A 21519-nucleotide genomic window follows, 5' to 3' on the forward strand; every position below is an offset into this window, starting at 1 on the left:
CTGTAGCAACATATTAAAAACACAGCTCTAACTATACTGTCATGGCTGTCTCCAGCATAACAGTCCTTGCTTTAAAGAAATTACCCTCTAAAAGACGGCATGAGTGAGACAAAGAAACTGATGGGGAGTGTAGAGGAGGAGGGCAGAGTGACAGAAATAATGAGGTGTTTTAACATAGGCTAGATCTGTGAGCAATTCTTAGTTAGTCTGAAGAAGTGATCACAACACACTTCCTGCCCGCTCATCATCATAGGGCAGTTTCTTGTGGAATTCTAGCAGAGGTGAGGTGTAAGGAGGGAAACACAGAAGGGTGAAGTGGTGGCTTTATGGATTTTGACTGGGAGTTTTTTCTAGTGGTAAGAGCAGCCTGGGAGGAAGCACAAAGATTCTTGTGGCATTGTGAACAATCAGGCAATTCAAGAGTGAGGGCAAGAGGTGACCTTGGAATAAGGAAACAGGGCAGATGGGGGGTGTTGAGGGCTAGAACAAGGCATTAGTGTCCGATGTGGTGGAAAAGGGGAATATAAAGTGTGTGTGTGTGAGAGTGTGTGAGAGAGAGAGATCAACAAGCCAGGAAGTGAGAGGTGCAAGGTGACAGGCATCAAGGCTAGAGGAGATGCAATAGTCATGGTGTAAGATTGTCACAGCTTGGGCAAGGGTCTTATCTGTACAGGATCAGCTCTAATAGATGTTGTGTAGAAGACCTGGCAAGATCTAGACATGGCCTCAATGTGAGGCCCAAAAGAGGGCTGATCAGAGATGAAGCTGAGATTATGGAAAAGAGAGTGGGCCACGCTTGTCATGGTACAGGAAGGGTTGTGTCTAGAAAAGAAGTGAATATCCACTTCTCACACTCAGATCAAGTAGAGGAGCTGCGAGGTCTTCTGAAGATCAAGACTAGTTATGTCTCAAATTAGGCATCCAAAAATCAAGGCACCCTAAATTAATGACTAATCTTGAAAATGTCACTATCAGAAATATAGTTGCAGATTGGCCTAATAGTGTTAAATTTAATCAGACATCATTTGCAATTCCCAGAGACAAAACTGTTGGTCTTGTGGACCTTTGTTACAAAAATGAGATGCGTGTCAGGGGGACAGAAAAATATGGAATGGAACCAAAATATGGTTAGCAAAAATAGCTCCCTTTTCTGACTGTTATGCCTGAAAGAGCCTTGAAGGGGAATAACTATTTGAAAATCAAAGCAGGAGGTCACAGCTTTAAAGGATAACAACCGATAAAGGTATGGCTTATACAATATGAAGACCATCATTCTTGTCATTTAAATTGCTGCAAGATGTCTATGGTGACTTAATACAGCAAGACATTGACACTAGATTGGTCACTCTCAGAAAGATTGGGTTAATGAAATCCTGGAATGGATAAATGGGAATCTCATTTAGGAATAGTGAGTTTATTTTAACTGTGTGTTATTATGCACTGGTGCAATGTTGTGTCTAATTCTGCGTTCAAGAAAGGTGTTGTTAATTTGGAGAGATGCAGAGAAGAGCCAGGCGAAAGATGAAAAGATGGCAAAAGAAGCCTTATAGTGACAGATTCAAAGAGCTCAATGGCTACGTCCACACTAGCCCCAAACTTTGAAATGGCTACGCAAATGGCCATTTCAGAGTTTCCTAATGAAGCACTGAAATGCATATTCAGCGCTTCATTAGCATGCGGGCGGCTGCAGTGCTTTGAAATTGACGTGGCTCGCCGCCACATGGCTCATCCCGACAGGGCTCTTTTTCAAAAGGAGCCCGCCTACTTCGAAGTCCCCCTTAGTCCCATCTGCTCATGGGACTAAGGGGACTTTGAAGTAGGCGGGGTCCTTTTGAAAAGGAGCCCCGTCGGGACGAGCTGTGCGGCGGCAAGCCGCGTCAATTTCGAAGCACTGCGGCCGCCCGCATGCTAATGAAGCTCTGAATATGCATTTCAGCGCTTCATTAGTAAACTTCGAAATGGCCATCTGCATGGCCATTTCAAAGTTTGGGGCTAGTGTAGACACGGCCAATCTGTTTAGCGTGAGCAAGAGAAGGTTAAGGGCTGAACTGATTTCAATCTATAACAGGAGTCGGCAACCTGTGGCTCTTTAAGGAGCCACTTGAGGCTCTAAGTGTTGCTGCCACTGACTCCTCTTGCACCTCCGGAGGCTGCCACCGCTTAAACAAAAAACCTAAATTCAGTTGCCCACCCTTAAACCAACTGAATTTAAGTTTTATGGTTAAATGGTGGCAGCCTCTGGAGCTGCCAAGCAGTCAGCTGTAGCAGGGAGCCCCAGAAGAGAAAGCTGGCAGGGGGGAAGTGAGCAGGAGAGTGGTGGGGAGGGGTGGCTGAGACTGCCCCGCCCCTCCTGGAGCCATGCAGCCTGCTGAGGAGGAGGAGGCGGCCATGAAGGAGCTGGGTGTGCTGAGGCGAGTTAATCCTGGGTTGGGGGTGTGGATTTGGAGCTGAAAAGGGTTAAGCCTGTGGATGGGGTGCAGGTTTGCAGCTGAGAGGGCTTAAGTTTGGGGATGGGGGGTGGGTTTGGGGCTGACAGGGGTTAAACCTGGGATGGGGTGGTGGGTTTATGGGATGAGGGGTAAACTTTGGGGATAGGGGCAGATTTGGGGGCCGAGGCGGGTAAAGCCTGGAGATGGGGACAACTTAATTTTTTAACTAATACAAATCATTGTGCGTGCTGTTCTTAAAATAGGGGTAAAAAAAAATATGGATGGACGTTATTTCTTACGGACTGTTTCGTATTCACGTGTTGTAGCTCTTGTAGCTTTGATTTGTAACTGAATTTGAAGAAATGGCCCTTCTCCCTATTTCAGTTGCAGAAAAGTATAACACAGTCCAGTAGCCGGAAGCTGAAGTGAGACAAATTCAGCCTGGAAAGAAGATGTAAATTTTTAAGTGGTAGTTTAATTAACCACTGGCGTAGTTTACCAAGGTCAGGCTGGATTCTCTACCACTGACAGTTGGTAAATCAAGATTGGCTGTTTTTTCTAAAAGATCTGCTCTGGGAATTATCATGAGGAAGTTCTGTGGCTTGTGCTACACAGGAGGTCAGACTTGATGATCACAGTGGTCCCTTTTGGCCTTGTAATCTGTGAACCATCTTGAAGATCATTGATTGTGGCAGGGTTTAAACGTCTTAATACTGAGGCTCACCTTTTGGATAACCTCTTGGAGGGTTATCTCCCCTTCTGACTGCCCAAAGCTTTAAGGTCATGGTTGGTGATTAAGACACTCTAGTGGGTCTGTCCCACGAAAGCTCACCTAATAAACTATTTTGCTAGTCTTTAAAGTGCTACTTGACCGCTTTTTTTTTTACCTCTGTTTTTGTATCTGTGTTTGATTATTTTTCCTCGTTGGTTGTGTCTACACTACAAAAATAACTTCAAAGTTGCTTTCTATGAAGTACAACTTCAAAGCTGAGCATCTACACGCACCCTACTTTGAAGCTGAACTTTGAAGAAGGGCACTACTCCATTCCCAGGAATGGAGTAAGGACTTCAAAGTTGGGCTCCCTCCTTCAGAGTTAACTTTGAAGTAAGGGAAAATGTGTGTAGAGTCTCTGCTGGCTACTTCAAAGTAGTGTGTAACTTCGAAGTTAGCTTTGAAGTTAGTTCCTAGTGTAGACACACCCATTGTGTATATAAACATTTTATTCTAGCCTGTAGCTCGCACTATTCTAATTCAGGTTGCTTTGCATTCGATTCTCTCTTCATGGATGTTTTGTTGCACCTACAGTTGTGCTGTGCCATGTAAGGTGGATTACAGATGAATTTACACCTGAAGAAATATTTCTGGTTGTTGACTCACACTAAATCCGTGTGTGTGAAAATGTCTTTTCCAGGAGGTGAAATTGACTGTGTTGATAAGGATGGCAACACCCCTCTGCATGTGGCTGCGAGATATGGACATGAGCTTTTGATTAACACCCTAATAACCAGTGGAGCTGATGCTGCCAAGTAGGTTGCTGAATAAATGCTGTTCCTAATGGTCAAATACTAAGGGCAATGCAAAATAAAGCTTATTTTTTGGAATCCAGTGTATTCAGACTCAAATGCACATGCATAATTATGAATTCAGTAAAAATCATTTGTATTAGTAATCAGCTTTAAATATGAAGGTATTTGGAATCAGTTTAAAATATAAAGCTGCTAATGAAGGGCATGTAATTCCCTCAGTGTCTAAAATATATTTATGTTCATAAGCTTGTAGTCCTAAATTGATTTCTTCCTTTATCTAGTATCTATTTGTACAGGATAAGTATCAGCAGAAATATACAAGGGCGGTTCAGAATCTAAGACAGCTGTAATGCCCAATCTCTGTGTGTTATGGCTTCAGATCTTCCGCTAACTGAGAAGATGAGGCTGCTATTGTGTTGGAATTTTCTTGAGTGAAACAGAGATACGAGTTTCAAAATGTTGTTCAGCTCTTTCTGCTCCCAGGGGTTGATTTTGCTAGGCTGATTTTATTTTTGTGTGTGTGTTAGCATGTGAGGGAAATTGCATTTGACTATGTTCATGATTACATGTATGTATAGATATTACGGGCCCAATCTTTAGAGAAGCATTGATTTCAGGGGGAGTTGGGCATTCAGCACCTCCTTTGACCTTGCCTAGAACAGTGACTTTGCAGAGCACTAAATTTCCAAAACGAGAGAGTTCTGAAAGTGAAAATGAATTCTGAAAGGGAAAAGTGATGGTATTTGGAATGTAGAAATATTTGCATTCGGCTTTTCATTTGGAGATTTTGACGTGAGTATTTTTCACCCACGTTTTGCTATCTTCTTTGTTAAAATAGCTTCTCACTGGACCAAAAAAGAATGGGTCAGGTTTTTACCAGCTTTAGCTTAGTGCCTAAATATGATTTTTGCTAGCTTTTTCTAGTATATAAAGTTTCAGTCCCTCTGGTTCCCAAGGTTTAAGGTAACAATGAGTAGCCATGAGATAAGTAGCTCTTGCAATCTGTTTAAAAATTCTATTTCACGCTTGGATGACCTGTACATTGATCAAATAAAATACCTCTGCCAAGAGCAGACATATCTAAAGCAAGAAGTTGGTTTAGATGTAGTAGTCAAAGCCATTGATGGCACTGTTCTGAGAAAGAAATTACCTACCCAGTACATCTAGAGGGAATATGCTCTTAATATGTGTTGTATGTAAATAATTTTGGCTTAATTCCATGAACTGGCACTGAAAAGGAAGAATTTCTCCAGTGCTGAGAGCAGAAACTGCGGACAACAAAATCAGTCATTTCATGCAATTGCATAGCAGGGGTATGGAAGGTAAATGATACAGGGAGCAGTTGTGAGCAGCTCTGTCTCTTGATGGACACGAGCCAAAAAAGGCACTGGGGTGGAAATCTCTGTATGATGATGAGGAAATATGGTTTGAAATAACTGGGGTGGGAGTGGAAAATTGATGTAAAAATCAGAGGTGCATGGAGAATTCTATGACAGTATATAACAAATCCTCTTTCTGATATCAGATTAAATAAATACATCCACAGTTTAGAAATCAAACCTGTTTAGACAGACATGAGCAGCTTGGTGGGGCGTGTGCGATTTCCTTTCAAAGTATAGTGTCAGAGCCTCCCTGGGCAGGTTTACTCTGTGGGAGACTAGATGCTGGCAGGGCACTGATTAAATTAAATTTATACAACATTGTAGCTCATTTCTGATTGTGGTCAAGTGTGAAGGTTAACAAGTGCAATGTGAAAGGAAAAGAGGAATTAGGAGCACAGATATTGAAGACTTCTTTTTTTTTTCCAAAACTGCACTTGTGTTTGTGTGTATAATATGATGTGCAAAAGAAAGCATTAAATTTGCACAAACTTCCATGTGGGTTGTAAGCATGGCTACATATTTTGCTGTTTCAGCTCAGTTGCCACCTTTTGTAAATTTAAACCTTTGTGTTAGAGCTGGATTCTAAAGAGCTTATCCTTGCATGAAATAACTTTCACTAAAACTTTGTTATTCTCCTCCAAGAATTTTCCTGCCAACAAATCTTTCATGAAAACAAGTTCCTTCAAGTCTGTGTCTGAAATTCTGACTAATGATTTGAGCATTTTATGTTATATACTTTGATGGTCTTAAAGAAGCTGAGTTATGGCTATGAATCTATATGGCATGCTTTTAGCTGAATCTATAAAAGCAAACCGTAGATTCTCATCTCTCTCACAGTAACTGATTTCAGAAGCTCTACAGTGATATGTACCAAAGAATTACCTTAGTAGTACTACTACTACTCTGTAGTATTGTTAGTAGACTAATGTGAGCATAAATGACACTTGGCAAAAACATGGCAGAATACAAGTCAAGAATCTCAAAACCAGGAGCCTAAACTTCGCTGTCTAAATCCACATTTAGCCACCTCTGATTTTGAAAAGTACAGAGCACTCCACATGGATGTCAGAGAAAGCTGGGGGATGCTCTCAGTATGTTTGAAAAATCAAGTAAATGTCTGGCATGGATTTAGGATCCTAACATTAGATTCCTGTTTTACGGTTTGCCAAGGTATCTTCACCGACGAGTGAAAAGCCTAACTGAAAAAGGATTAATAGGGTAATGATTTGAAAACCAAAAAGGTATGAAAACACTACTAGTGAGGTTATAAGGAAGGGTTGGAGAAATTGGGGGGGCTTAAGGATAGATGACACAGAATCTTGAAATAAGATGTTTGGCCCACAGAGGAATTGGGAGGCAATTACAAGTGTAATAGCAGCCTGACGGAAGGTAAGAAGCTGCAAGTGGCAGGAGATAAAGGAAGCGGTTAGCTGAAAAAACTATCTACTGTGGAAATAAAGGAAAAACGTACAGGATGGGGGAGGAAAGATATACAGAAACTCAAAGATGAGGCTGAGGACTTGAAACTGGATGCAGATGGAAACGGGCAGTTGTGTGACATGCGTGAGGAAATGGGTGATGTGGTCAGAGCACAGGGAGATGTCCTACAGTGGTATTTCAAATGAAAGGAGGGGTGGAAAAAAGAGATACTAAGAAGCCAAGGGGAGATGCAGTAATCTAGGTGAGGGCTAACTAGGGCTTACACTGGCTTGTTAACAATAGGGATGCAAAGGAAAGAGGGATTTTGGAATCAGCATAGAGACCCTATCAGCGTTTACTTGCACTTCCTATGATAGAAGACCTGACAGTCTGTAACAGGGTTGAGCTGCTCTTGAGCACCCCTCTGCAGCCAATGGTATCTATTCCAGGATCTGAGGGTGGAATCGGACTCATCCTATCCAGGATACTGTCAGCTCCTCTAGCAGATTTGTGGCCCATCTCAGGCCAGAGGCCCTGGACCTTGCCCAGGTCGAAGCTCAGCTCACACTTGTAGCTGTCCAAGTGCTGCTGGGCTCACAGGCAGCATAGGGATCTGCCTGGGTCAAGCTCCTGAATGGAACTGCCTGGCCCTAGCCCAGCAGCATCTTTTATAGTAGCTTGCTGGGCCCTGATTGGCTGCAGCAGAGGCAGTTACTCTGTCCTCCTCGGAGGATGTCTTGTCTGCTCCACTCACTGGGATGGGGTGTGGCAAGGTCTCTGTTCTTCTCTAGAGGGCATAGGGGGCTTAGTCCACCCCATCACACAGTTACAGTAGAAATTGAATGTAAACAAAATCTATTCTCTTAGCGTCTTCTCTCTTTGGTCCTCATATTGTTTTACAAACCATACCTAGCTTTGCTGACAGTTTGAAAATTAATGCTAGTATCTGATCTTGATTATAAACAGTCAGGGTGGTTAAATACTGGAATAAATTGCGTAGGGAGGTTGTGGAATGTCCATCACTGGAGATATTTAAGAGCAGGTTAGATGGACATCTCTCAGGGATGGCCTAGATGGTACTTAGTCCTGCCGTGAGTGCAGGGGACTGGACTTGATGACCTCTTGAGGTTCCTTCCAGTTCTAGTGCTCTGTGATTCTATGATTGTGTTTTAAGAAGACAAACTAAACCACAGAGGGAGATTATAGAAGGTACAAATAAAATTAACCATGGAAGAAAGAGCCACCTACAGGAGTATTAACGCAGTATTCTTTCAGAGGGGAATTTTCGTCATCTGTGCTGAATGGTTTGGTTTTTTTGTTTTTTTGGGTTTTTTTTGGTAACTAATAAGGCTGTTTTGCCTAACAGGTGTGGTATCCACAACATGTTTCCCTTACACTTAGCAGCATTAAATGCTCACTCGGACTGCTGCAGGAAGTTGTTGTCGTCAGGTAAGTGAATCCAGCTGCAACTGTGGAGCTTAATTAATATCATGAACATGTTGCTTATGGCCCCCATTTTATTCAGGGTTGTGAATTGTCCCAAATGAAAGACTTGCTGTGCTGCTTCATGTGATTGTGTGGCTTGGTGTACTGGAGTGAGTGTGGCTTTCCTAACTGCATGCTGATAATTGCTAGCATCCTTCATTGTTCATGCCTGAAGAACTTTGAATGCTTTTTCCTCCCCTGGCAGTCAGAGTTTATTTTAATTCACAGGGAAGGGGAAGAAAGGGGAACATCCTTGAACAAGCTGTAGAAATAAGAGATACTGTAGGTTCTTCTGAAACAAACAATTGAAGGCCCTGATTCAGGAGAAAGAACCCTCATAGGGGACAACAGATGAGCAAATGCTTATATTCTGTTGACACTGATGGGACTAAAACACATGCTTTCCTGAATCAGGGATATAGGAAAGAAAATGAGATAGATAAGGTTCTCAAAAGGGAGAAAATGTTTGTTTGCTGGTAGGGCTTTTTTCTAAGACAATAGTAAAGGAGTGCCAACTCCTAACCGCCTTAGGCAGACAGAAGTTCTGCTGAGTTCTAAGATGAAGAGTAGTTCGTACATTGTCCAGAAAACTCTGTTAATTCCTGGGCATGTGAAACTTCCCTCCACCACTCCCAGCCACAAGGTTGAGTCCCTTGGGATATTTAGGGGGAAAAACATAGTGTGAAATATGTAACTTGCACATCCAATTACAGCAAACCCTGATGTGCTTTCCTTCCTGGTGAATAGGTCAGTGGGGGGGAGCCAGCAGCTTAGGCATCCCAGGACTAATTCATTAAGAATCTGCCTTGAATTCTACATCCACAGCCTTGTGCATCTTTAAAAATATCTGCTGAGCATTCCCGGAAGCATCTTTCCAGAATCTAAAGACAACCTGGAAAACGCGCGTGCACCAATAAAATCAACTGCCTGTAACTCTTCATTTCATCCTGTTTTCTGTCTGCATTGCCTGCTGTCACAATTCTCTCAATAAGAATCTGCCTCATAAATGCCTGTCACATGATTTAATAGTTATATAGCCTGAGGCTGAATGTGGAAATAGATTCTTTTTGACTTCACAGTTCTTTTTATAGAGCCACCAAGCTTGAGCAGCCACTGTCCCGTTTCCATGACAACCTCTTGCTGACTAGAGTTGCTTGCCTCCTGGTTTTTCTAACTAACTGTTTTTTCTGTCTCTGCAATGTTTCTTGTGGTTTAACTAGGACAAAAGTATAGCATAGTGTCCTTGTTTAGTAATGAGCACGTGCTGTCTGCAGGCTTTGAAATAGACACCCCAGATAATTTTGGAAGAACGTGCCTCCACGCTGCTGCTGCAGGAGGGTGAGTAGTTACAATTATAACTGTTCACGTTCTTTGGAATTTGATTGTGGACTCGGTGTAATTCAAGCCAGCTGTACCATCTGCAAAGGAATTTGTTCCCATTAAAGTGGAGTAAAATAATTCCATGTAAAATGTTTCTCTCTGCAGGCTGTGTTTGACCAGCATTTGGTAAACTGAGGCTCCCATAAGGGATACATGTAGAGGGAGTAAGAGTGGTAAAACCTGGACTTACAGAAGGCTAGTCTGTGATTTGAAATACAATCTCCCTGTCTTCTGCCCAAAGCAGATTGCTTAGGCTATGTCTACAATAACCTGGAAGATCGACCTGCTCATGATCGATCTTCTGGGGCTTGATTTCACATGTCTAATATGGACTCATTAAATTGACCTCTCAGGGGTCGGAGTCAGCCCCTGTACTTGTTGCAAGATATGAGGAGTTTAAGGGAGATCGATGGGAGGAACTTTCTCATCGACCTTCCCCAGTAGAAACGGCCAAGTTATCTGAGCATGGATACATTGATTCACAATACACAATTGATGTAGTGAGGATTCCATATCTGTGGTTGCCTTACTTTGCCTGGTGTAGACGTAGCCCAAGACTTTTGAATCCAAGTGCCAGGAGCAAGAGGGGCTACACATTAATTCACTCCTTCCCTGACAGAGTATGTTCAGCTCCTGGCTCCAGGCCTGTCACTACCTGGCCAATATTGCTGCATCTGCACAGGCGATGGGATTATAGCTTAAGGCTGACATGGGCCATCCATTGTGGGAGGATGCAGGGAAGGAATAGCAATTCCATGAGGTGCTGCTGAGGTGGTGCAGTGAGGAACTGATCCTGTGTTGTGTCCTTCCATCAAAATCTGGTTCTAAAAGATTTTTGAGGCATTAAGATCCTACAAGGCTTTTTTCTCCTTAGCTTTCAGCCACAGAAAGTTTATTTTAAGACTCTGAATCCCATCAAAAGTAATGAAAATACAGAATCAAAAGGTTTACATCCTCTGTAGCTGATGAAGTTCAGATGGGTGATGGAATCCTAGGAGTGAAGATAAATAAAAATTGAATTCCACAAGTTTCATTTGTAGCTGTCCTGCCCAGATTCTTTCCAGTTTTTCTTTGAATTCCCAGTGGATTTGTGTGAAATTAACAGAGAAAAAGCACAAAACAGGTGGCACGCTGGTGTTTTCTGGCTTTTCTGCTGAGGACCTCGTGGCTCAGAAGGTTGCTGGATGGAGACTTTGAAATCCTTTCTAGACTGGGAGTTGTTGTAGTGGCCAGAAATGGTAACTACCTGGTGACTGTTGGGTAGCCTTTGTAGAATCAGTTGTCCATTCACTTCTTGGCAGACTGTTGTGCACTTCACAAAAGTCCTCACGATCACAAGTACATAATGAAAGGGTTTCAAACAGTAAATAGGGTTGTTCTTGTTAAACATTTATTTTGTATGGTTTTGTATAGTAATTCATGAATTTAATCATCCTGACAGAGCATTCTTCAGAAATTACCTCTTTTTAAAGCTCAAAATAGTACCACAAGAGGCTGAAAGAGAGGGTCTGAAAATAAGAGGCAGAAACTGTTCATGAAAATAAGTCAGCTTTTATCTCCGGCTGACTGTGATTGTCATCACTAACATGAACACTTGGGTGAATTGTGGGATCATTTTATACACTGGCAATTTCAGATGGGGGTTAACGTCAGCTTTATTCCATCTATGCCTTTTAGACTGGAACTAGAGCTGTGTATAAAAAAAAAAACCCCACCTTTTCCTCTTGATGCCCGGTTTATTAAAACCACCTTTTCCTCTTGATGCATGCCTGTTGCTCCCATTAACTTGATGCATGCCTGTTGCTCCCATTAACATTAATGGGAGTTATATTGGCGTTGAAAAGAGACTATGTTCCAAAGGACCTCTTCTTCATTTCCTAGCAGAAATGATATATTGCCCCTCTGAATGACAAAGGCATCTTAGAAGATTATTGTGCTTCATTATATGATCTTCTGGTTTGGTATTGTACATTTATTTATACTTGAATTACAAAAGCATTAAAATGCAGCTATTTTGCTTTCCATCAAGAATCACTTCAATTCAAGCAGTAACAACACGGAGCTGTATGATAGGGAATTTATTCAGCAGGCATAAAAACTATGAATAATCTCTTCAGCTGCAATAAAGCTCTCAGGGATGGGCTTAAGCCTCATTGAAGAAGATGGAACTTAAATAGGTGATTAAAGTTAAATATATGCTAAATTCTTTGCTGCAAAGAGTGGACTTCATCATATGTCTAAAAAACCAAGCACCTGCTGAAGTGCTGTCCTGGATTGGGACCTCAATCTCCTTCTTCTCATTAGCTTAGCATTTTGTAAACTTGCTTCAAACTTCAGAAATGTCTTGGAAAAATTCTTAGCTCAATGTGGGAAGCATTAGCAGCACAACTCCCTTCGGAAAAGTTTGACTGACTCACCTCACCTTGAATCCAAGAGATATATAACATGTTAAAAACACTTTGTACTTCACTGGGCTGGAATAGAATTCCAAGGTTATCGAGTTATAAGGTGTGATCTTTACAAGCTTCCCTTTTCTCAGTTCTTTTGTCTGAGCTTGAATTGCAGCTTATGCCCAATTTCTGCACTGCAAATAGTGAAATAACACTACTTTTTGGATACATGGTCCCGATGAAAACTTTTGTTTTGCTCATGCTGTGTTTTCTTTCCTTGTCTTTTCAGTAACGTTGAATGTGTAAAACTCTTGCAGAGCAGTGGAGCAGATTTTAATAAAAAGGACAGGTGTGGGAGGTATGTAAACTGTGAAGCTTTTTTTCAGATGTATCTCAAAGAAAGAAGGAAAAAGAAAAAAGGCCTCAATCTGGAAATCATATGTTCTGCTTAAAAAGGTAAACCCTAAGTGGGGGTAGGAAATCACCATTCCAAGTAGGATACTGCTGCATGAAGTTAAATACCAAAAAGGCAGGTGCAGACTACATTAAGTGCATAAAAGCCAAGCCCATGCTCTTCAGTCTTTGTGGTTTAAAAATATTGTTGGTTTACCTTTATTTCTTGTTGCTCTTTGCACTGCTTGAATCCTTGTGCTTTTGTGCCCAAGGTAGCACATACAGAACACTGTGGGGAGAACTAGTGCCCATTGGCCTGCTTTCCAGATGTGCTGATTTAACTTGCTGTATGTCCCTGGATGTACAGTTGTCACCCGGGCCATGACTTTAAAAAATAGGTGTCTACTTCATCCTTAAACTCTGATCCTGCTTAGCTTCACTAAGGGCTTGTCTACACTTGCCCCCAGCTTTGAAGGGGACATGGTAATCAGAATGATGGGAGATTACTAATGAAGTGCTGCAGTGAATATGCAGCACTTCTTTAAGCTAATTCTCCCCTGCGGAAACTTTGAAGTGTCAAAGTTCAAAGCGCTGGCATGCGTGTAGCCAGTGCCCGTGCTACTTTGAAGGGCCTTTACTCCCCAGAATTTAAGTGCCTAAGGCCTCAACCTTGTAAAATTTTGGGGAGTAAAGGCACTTTGAAGGAGCACGGGCACTTCGAAGTGCCCACAGCTACACACATGCCAGCACTTAGCAGTTCGACACTTTGAAGTTACCGCAGGGGAGAGTTAGCCTAATGAAGTGCTGCATATTCACCACAGCACTTCATTAATAATCTCCCATCACCCTGATCACCCTGCCCCCTTCAAACTTGGGGGCGAGTGTAGAACCAGCCACATTGTTAGTTGTTTGCCGTTCATGGCTATTCATGCTGTGTAAAGTTAGTAATATGCTTAAGACTTTTGCAAGGGTGAGGTCTTAGGCACTTAAATAAATGTTCAAAATCATTATGTTCTTGGCGACTCTCAGCCTAGTCAATGGGAACTGCTGCACTGGCCTGCCGTTTTGAAAATCAAGAGAAATTTTGAAAAGCCTAAATTATTTTTGTGGTACAAAGGGGACCAGTTCTATGCACTGTGCCCCTATGAGGGCAGCAACTTAAAATAACTAAATCTCCCTTCTCCCTCCTGAACAATTTCCCATCTTTCCCATTAAAATCCTTCTTCCTCCAAATCTTCTCTTCAATTTTAAACTCGGAAAACAGATGAGCCTTGCTATGAACCCCAAACAGTATTCAGATTTGGGCTATTTTGGACCACAGGTGGGAAGAAATGTCACATCTTTGCTTTTAGAATTCCCTGTCATGCTGGCCATGACCCCAGCTTAAATACCTTTTCTGAGTTCAACAGTGGCAGTGCAACAAAGCTAAAACTGAATGAAGCCTAGGTTTCATCCCCCACTTTTGAAAATCTTGGCCCCAGTGTTTGTAATTGACTTGCTTTTTCACTGTGTGATGAATAATAGGTAAGGAAAGTGTAATAAAAAGACTAGCTCAGTGTATCATAACGAAATTAAAATAGAAAAAAATGAGTCCTACAGTATTTTTTTCAACAGGAACTCTTTGGGACCATTTGTGCAGTTTATCCCACACAGGACATTGTAAAAGCCCCAGCAAATTAAATGTATGAGGTTATAACTTTTTGGGAGGTTTTTCTCTTTTTGTAATGATGACATAAACTAGTCTTACGTTAAAAGGTTCTAATGCATTACAGACATTATAGGCTTTCCATCTTAGGGGTGCAGTAAAGGGCCTTCCAACTGGTTTTTGAATCATGCGCACTGAACAGGCATAGTGAAAGAATGTCACCTTGCAGAAACAGCCTCTAAATAAAAACAAAAGGAGACAGAAAGAAAAGGAAGATTTTTGTGGGGTGGGTTTATTTCCATTTCACAATTTCCCAAAAAAGGAAGTAAAGTAAAAATAAATAAATCAATACATAAAAATTAGGACAGAAGAATTTTAATTGGTGGAAGTTTTTCATGTCTTTGAATGGTGGAAGCAGCCTTTGAAAATTTTGGACCCAGCAGGGAACTACTTGCCTTCCCAGCAGTGAGTGTGTTATCTGAATGATACTCATGCTTTGAGTTGGGGGTGCCAAATGTCTGACTCTGGACTATACTGAACAATGAATCATTTCTTGGACTTTGGAATTTGTCAGTGTGATGGGGTGGATAGGTCATCACACAGTTATGTTGCACCCCACCACAGTCATTGTCCATAAGGTCCTACTGAGCCAGGCAACATCACGATGTTTCGAGGATTAAACATAGTCTGATGTTTCCTTGTGTCACCCTGAGCTGAGAGATAAGGCTGCAGCTGACCCTGCTGACTTAAAAGTGGCTGAGCTACTTTTATGGGGGGGAGAGAGAGAGAGACAAGGCACAAGCCAGACTCTGGAAACATTAGAATTGCCCTGCTAGTGTTGCTTTGTGCAGTTTTATGTCACTTGTCTGGAGGTGCATGAAGTGAGTGTCGCCAGAGACTAATCTGTGTGGGGTGTTTTTTTTTTTTTTTTTGATTTAACAAGAAACTGTAAATAAAGCCAAACCCTTGAGATATGGAATGGGGAGCCTGGTGGGGGTGAGGAGGTGGGGGGGGATTGTTTTGTTTTACCTGAGACCTCTCTAGCAAAGGTGCCATTGGGACTCAGTATAATCCACATTTTGTCTGAGGTAATAAATTATTTGTTTTTCAGGACGCCTTTGCACTACGCAGCTGCGAATTGTCATTTCCACTGTATTGAAACACTGGTGACCTCGGGGGCAAATATTAACGAAACAGATGACTGGGGACGTACTGCTTTGCACTACGCTGCTGCTTCGGACATGGACAGAAAGTAAAAAAGCCTATTCGTATTCCTGGCTTTTACTGTGTTTGAGACTCAATGTCATTTACACTCTTTGCATATCATAATTTCATTTAAATCAACACAGATAATCCCACTAGCAAAGGTATTCGTCCTCCTCCCCCTCCTGATTATTGAGATTACTTTGATTACAAGCAGAGCTGTGTATGGTGCCATCATACAGCTGCACAACCTACCTTTTTTTTTTTTTGGCGTTGCCACGTAAATCCCCTAAACGCTGCCCATTTTCTCCTGCTGAACAACTTCCCTTCCCACTTCATGTTTCCTCATATTACGGGCTCTGCCCCAAGAGAGAGCTCAGGGAGTTTCCTATGCTGCACAACTGCTGTGGTCTTTTTAAGAGACGAGAGCATGAGTGGGAGGGAGATGTTTCCAGATGGGCGATAACAACAAAGATAAGCTATTGCCAGTCTACCCACACTTTTGCTGTTAGCGGTGCAGTTGGCCCGTGCGTGGTGGATCATTGTATCCTGTGGGGGTGATAAGAGGTATTCAACCAAACTCTAAACCCTGTGTATTGTGGAAACCTATTCAAGCCAGAGGATGCAGCACCACCCCCAGCACTTCTAGCTCCAGTAGGAGGCCCCTCGTGAATGTCACTGCCTGGGCTGGAGGAAACAGAACCTATTCTGGGTGACAGGCCCCTAAACAACTGGGGACTCAGCAGGAGACGCAAGAAAAGTGAGAACAGCCAGTGGCAGAAAAGACCGCTGTACTTGTGGGAACTGGAGGTCCATTAGCTGGAGAACTGGGCAGGTGTTATACTGTGCTCTTAAGCCAATTGCAAACAAAGCCTGATTCTAGTGAGGTTTAAGGAACTTTCTGCAACAGCTCCATTAATGACGTCTCCCCTTCTCTCAAATCTCTGGTTAGTCTGTACAATTTCTAATTCACAGGTTGCTATGCAATTTGGTTGTCTCTGCCATATGACATACTGTACAGTCCAAACCACCTTGCTTATAGTGTTAGGTCTTCTTTGGAATTTAAAATCCTAAGTCAGATGTATTCATTTTCTCTTTGATATCTGCGCTCAGTTCTCTCTCTGTTTCTTGGCCACTTTTCTCCTGATCCAAGGAATCACTTGTTTTGGTTTCTCATACATTTAAGTCTGGTTAAAAAAAATTGTTAGACATGCTATCCATTACCAGTATAACATCTTCTGAAAGCTTCATTTCTCTCCTGAAATGGCCTCTGCGTATACCCACTGTAGACTGTATTGTGGAATGTCATTGCAAAGTGCAGAACTGTTCTCTGCAGGAAAACTGATAGGAGGTGTGTGAACATTACCCTTAGATCTATATGGTCCAAGCCATAGGCTGCAGGGTTTTCAAAGGACTCCACTTCCTGAACATCCATCCCTAGTATGTGACAGAGTAGAGAGAAGGCCATTGGAAGTTCCTAGGTCTGTCTTTCCATCAGGAGTGGCTATCCCCTCTTCTGCAACTCTTGGTTCACAGCCAACTTTTCAGATTTTGGGCCTCTTCTGAAATCTGGAACTCTAACATGACAAGTCGGTGCCTGCCTATAAACGTCCTTGTGACCAAGCTTAGGATACATAAGCCAATTTTATCAGTGACAAAAATCCTGATTCATTAACTCAAGTCCCGAAATATTAGCATGATTGCTTTTCCCTCATTTCACCCTGGCTGTTTCTGCAGTAGTTAGTGGAGGGTGGCAATGCCTTCAGAAGAGACCCCCAAGGATAGAGACCCACATAAACTAGTCCAATTTTGAAAACTATCTCATTTGTGGGTGAACATCCAAAAAGATATTAAACTGTCAGCTGTGATTGACCTACATAACTGCTTCTTATGGAGTCAACATTTCCTTCGCTGTGAACCTTTCTCAAGAAGTTAAAGGGTGAGACATGCTGCAGGAGGTGTCTGGCGCTGTTGCTCATTTTCTGGCACCAAACCTGATGCTTTCTAGTGTTTCATGGCTCAGATTGTCTGGGTTGCTGTAAGAAGTGGAGTCTCATGTTTTTTATTTGTTCTATAGAGACCCTGAGGTTATAGAAAATCAATTAAAATTAGGTACTAGATCTATGACTAAAGCCCTAGGGTTTTCTCTCCCTTCTTTCAGAGGAAACTTGGCATCATTCTCATTTCTCTTTCTCTTCAATCCTCTTATCTCCTTGGGTGCCAATCCTAGCAGTCAAGGCCTAAGCCTGCTAAGACTTCTGAGTCGAACAATAACAGTAAATACCATTTTTATCTTCCACAGCATATTTTCTCCTTGGCTGCTGTTTCATATGGTGGTGCCTTAGAGCTTGGAATTGATCCTACCCCCATTCCATTCTTGTGAGAGGAGAACAAAGGAATTTAAGACTCGAAGAGGTTTCCTCTGTCATTGAGTCCAGTTCTAAATTACAGGCAGCCTTTTCATATAATCCCAATCACAAATTCATCACACTTCACCTCAAGACTAGTAAGGTTGTTTGACCCTGCCACTGCTGTTACTTACAGTCTGCACACACTGCTGATTCTTGGAGACTGCAGGAAGAGCTGAAGTTAGAAAACACTGAGCAAATTTGACATGGAATGCACTGAGACACAGCATACATGGATTCATCTTCTCTACCCCCTTAGTCTTTTTTCGTAGATAAAACCACATTTCAAACTTAGTTCCAACTGGAGCACTGGATTTGAACATCCTGGGGAGTGATCTCGTCCTCTTATAATGTCCTTTTCGTGGCCCCTGTATCACTTAGCAACCCTTCCAAGACGGAGTGCCAAAATTTGACTTTTTTGACCTGTATGTATGGTTCAAGTGCTGGTGATACTTTTTAAAATCACCAGTAGTCCTACTTACAACAGCTTCATTAATAAATACATTCAGATGCAGAGCTTTACTGTTTAGGTGATGGTTGGTAGCATTAGCTAGACTTTTTTTGTTAATCCACAGGCTGTGTGGTTTTGAGCAAGCTCCCAGCTGCATGGTGGGGAGGGGCCCTCACCTCGCGTGCCAATGAAAATCTGCTTACATGCCACTCTTGGCACCCGTGCTGGGGGTTGCTGACCCTTGACTTATATGAATGAATAACATTCAAGATCCCCTGGCTGATCTGGCACTAGTATGATGTGGAATTATGCCATGTGGTTGTGGCCTTACCTTGAATTTATGCCTGATGATTATTTCATGTTTGTTTTCCTCCTTTTGCTCCCTGGTTTGAGATGCGTTCAGAGAGGCTGGTTGTTTAGGCTAAAGGTGAAGAGGACCATTTTTTTTCTACTTGGGCAGAACTATGTCATTTTGTAGGTCATAGCTAGAAAAGTTCCAGGGGTCATGCTATTTAGGTCCAAAGACCACTGAAGATAATTTTCCTTTGAATCCAGCCTGTTAATGAGCAGGCAGGAATCCCAGTTCAGAAAGACTAAGTTTTGCTAGAGATTCAGTTGTTTTAACGTCTTGTCAGTAAAGTGTTTCCATTCCTACAGTGAGTGCACTCAGAGGCATTTTAATGATCTGGGTAGATCACATACTGGACAATGGAGATATCTGAATATAGTGCCCCTACAGATCAATACAGACACTCTCTGCACCACTCTTAGACTCTTACGTATTTAATAGAGATGATCTGCATGTGATTAGCAAATACAGCTTTTAAGTGAGGCTGGGACTATTTGGGTCCATGGCCAATGCATGGGCATCCTCTAACATTTTCGCAACATGTACTTCTGAGGCAAATATCCCCCCCTGGTCACCAGCCCCTTATATCTGAATTTTTTTCAGGCATAAGAGACTGGTGACAGAGGAGGGTTTAGCCGGCAGAGGCACATCCACACAGCCTCCGTACTGCTGGCAGCCTCCTCTGCCGACAGCGAAATCTCACACCTATGCTAATTAGCTGCATGAGTTTGCAAATGGTCAACCATTTGCAATTTCTAGAAACCTCATTAGCATAGCGCTGCCGGCAGCCACACTGTGCTAGGTGCCCATGTAAACGAGGCCTGAATGTTTTGAAGAGATGTACCATTCTGTATTGCTCATAATTCTGTCTGCAGTATGTGTGTTGGATAGAGACTGAAATCAGTTATGGGCAGATTAGTTTGGCAAAAAATCCTAGTAGACCAAACTGTGTTTTTGAGACACATGTTTGTGAAGGTTAGCAACAGTTCAGAAATGTTTTTCTTGGTGCTTGATCTGTACTTGGCAATTCTGAGAGATAAATAATGGATGACTACAAAGTTTAACCTACTGTTATGCATCCTCAGCTGACTGACCATTTTAATGCAAAGATGCCAAAGACACTGCACTTTCAAATAGGCTCAAGAGTCAGAACATTTGTTCAGCTCTTTAAATGTCTAAAGAATCTTTCTGGAGTGTCGTCATAGTGTTAGAACTGTAGCAGAACTGGAGCTGTCAGCTGCACATCAAGGGCAAAGCTAAGACAGGCCAATTTAGTGGTGATGGTTAACATTTCACAGGGTTCTATGCGTTGGTCAACAGCCAAGTACAGCAAGTTAGTGCTTGAGAACATAGGGTTCCAAAGAAGAGTCTTGGAGCGCAAGGAATAGCTATGGGGAAATAGAAAGTTCCATAAGTGATAAGCAAACTGGTTCTGATAGAAATCAAAACGTTCTGATTACTTTTGAAGCTGACATACAGAATGAAGACCTGGTATATTTTAGGTGTATTCACCATCTGGGAAAGTGATTAGCTGGTGTGCTAGCTAGGCCTTTTATTTAACTTCACTAATGCCTAGAAGTGATCCCTTGATTGGAGGAGAGACTGGGCTGGGGGTTGTACAGTTCACCAAAATCACTGATATGACATTTTAAAAAAGTAACGAGTTGCATTTTTTTTTTGTCCCTTATGTTAAGAAGAAAGAATATTTTAGGTAACTCCCATGAAAATGCAGAAGAACTTGAAAGAGCCAATGAGATGAAGGAAAAAGAAGCTGCATTGTAAGTTTTGATGTCGTTACAGCTGCTAGACTCCATTTTTAGAGAATTCCTCTGCTTCTCTCAGCTGCAGTTTGCACTCCCGTCTTGTTCACTCATTGCTGTCCTACAAATGATGCCTGAAACCAGTGGAAACTGACCAGAGCAAAATGCTCTTTGATCTATTAATCTATTTTCTAGTTCTGTTTCCATGCTTGTTGCAGTTCTCAACTAAATGTTTTCTACGTTCATACTCGAATAATTGTTTAATATTACGTACTATTTTTATTTAAATGCAATACACTAAAGCTATGTCTGCAATATAACCAAGCTATAACCAGAGGGCTGCTGAGCCCTCTGTCACGCCAGCCTGGGCTCTCCCTCTCACTGTGGTCCTGTCACAAACTGCAGACCTCTCCTGCACTCACAGAGACATTTACAGTCAGGAACACCCGGCTAAGTTACACAAATATTTCTGCAAACCACTGAAGAGTCCACGGTAGTCCAGTCTGGTTTTACTCCCCCACCCCAGTTCCCCAGCCTAAGACTCCAGAACTGTACCATTCTGCCCTGGTCAAAAGCCTGACTAGTGTAAGTTTATTACCCAGTCTGCCCCTCCCTCAGTGTAGAGAAAATATACAAAGGTGTGGTTTTTTTTTGTTTTTAAACTGAGGGAATATTTGTCAACGGCTTACACTCAAACCACATGTTTTTAGGTAAAATATAAAACAGATTTATTACCTTAGTGCATATGAGTAATAAGTGTACAGATAAAAGTAGATTGCCTCAGAAATAAAACAAAATCATGATCTAAGTCTTATAAATTAGACAGGGTTTGAATCAAGCAGTATCTTACCCAGTTGTGCTAACACCGCATCAGTATTCCATGCACAGGCTGGAATTTCTCCTTTCACACCTGAGCCCACCTCAGACTGAACTGGTCTTTTTTCTTAAGGTATTTTGAGACATTGATATATGCATGGAGTGAGGACAAGTGATGATGTCACTTCCCTCTTTTATAGCTTCCTTTATGTGGAGGAACTTCATTGTTCCAACCAGAGTCTCCGGCACAGTTTGTGGGAAAGTACAGCCACAAGATGGAGTCCAGTATGACATGACCTAGTCACATGGCCTTGCATGCTTTGATGAGTCATAGCGGCCATTATCCATTTAATGGCTGAAGTGTCTGTAGGAGATAAGGTTCTTCAGTGGCCTACTGTGTTTCTTAATGGGCTATTACTTTGAATGGGTCATCCACAATGTGCTGGTGAGACTGGATTTAAACTACCTTGTGAGCGTCATCA

General features: G+C 42.1%; 1 protein-coding gene across 4 annotated transcripts in view; it reads left to right on the plus strand.

Moving 5' to 3' along the window:
* Positions 1-21519, plus strand: part of ANKRD44 (ankyrin repeat domain 44) — a 209311-nt gene that overhangs the window by 121244 nt on the left and 66548 nt on the right. For all 4 annotated transcript variants that reach the window (XM_075000784.1, XM_075000785.1, XM_075000782.1 and 1 more), the window contains exons 10-15: positions 3842-3956; positions 8124-8206; positions 9517-9580; positions 12302-12370; positions 15162-15302; positions 20156-20239. In XM_075000784.1, coding sequence (XP_074856885.1) covers positions 3842-3956; positions 8124-8206; positions 9517-9580; positions 12302-12370; positions 15162-15302; positions 20156-20239 — 556 coding nt within the window. The remainder of the gene's footprint in view (positions 1-3841; positions 3957-8123; positions 8207-9516; positions 9581-12301; positions 12371-15161; positions 15303-20155; positions 20240-21519) is intronic.

This window comes from Carettochelys insculpta, chromosome 8 (assembly GCF_033958435.1).
Source record: "Carettochelys insculpta isolate YL-2023 chromosome 8, ASM3395843v1, whole genome shotgun sequence".
In the NCBI taxonomy this organism is placed as follows: domain Eukaryota; kingdom Metazoa; phylum Chordata; order Testudines; family Carettochelyidae; genus Carettochelys; species Carettochelys insculpta.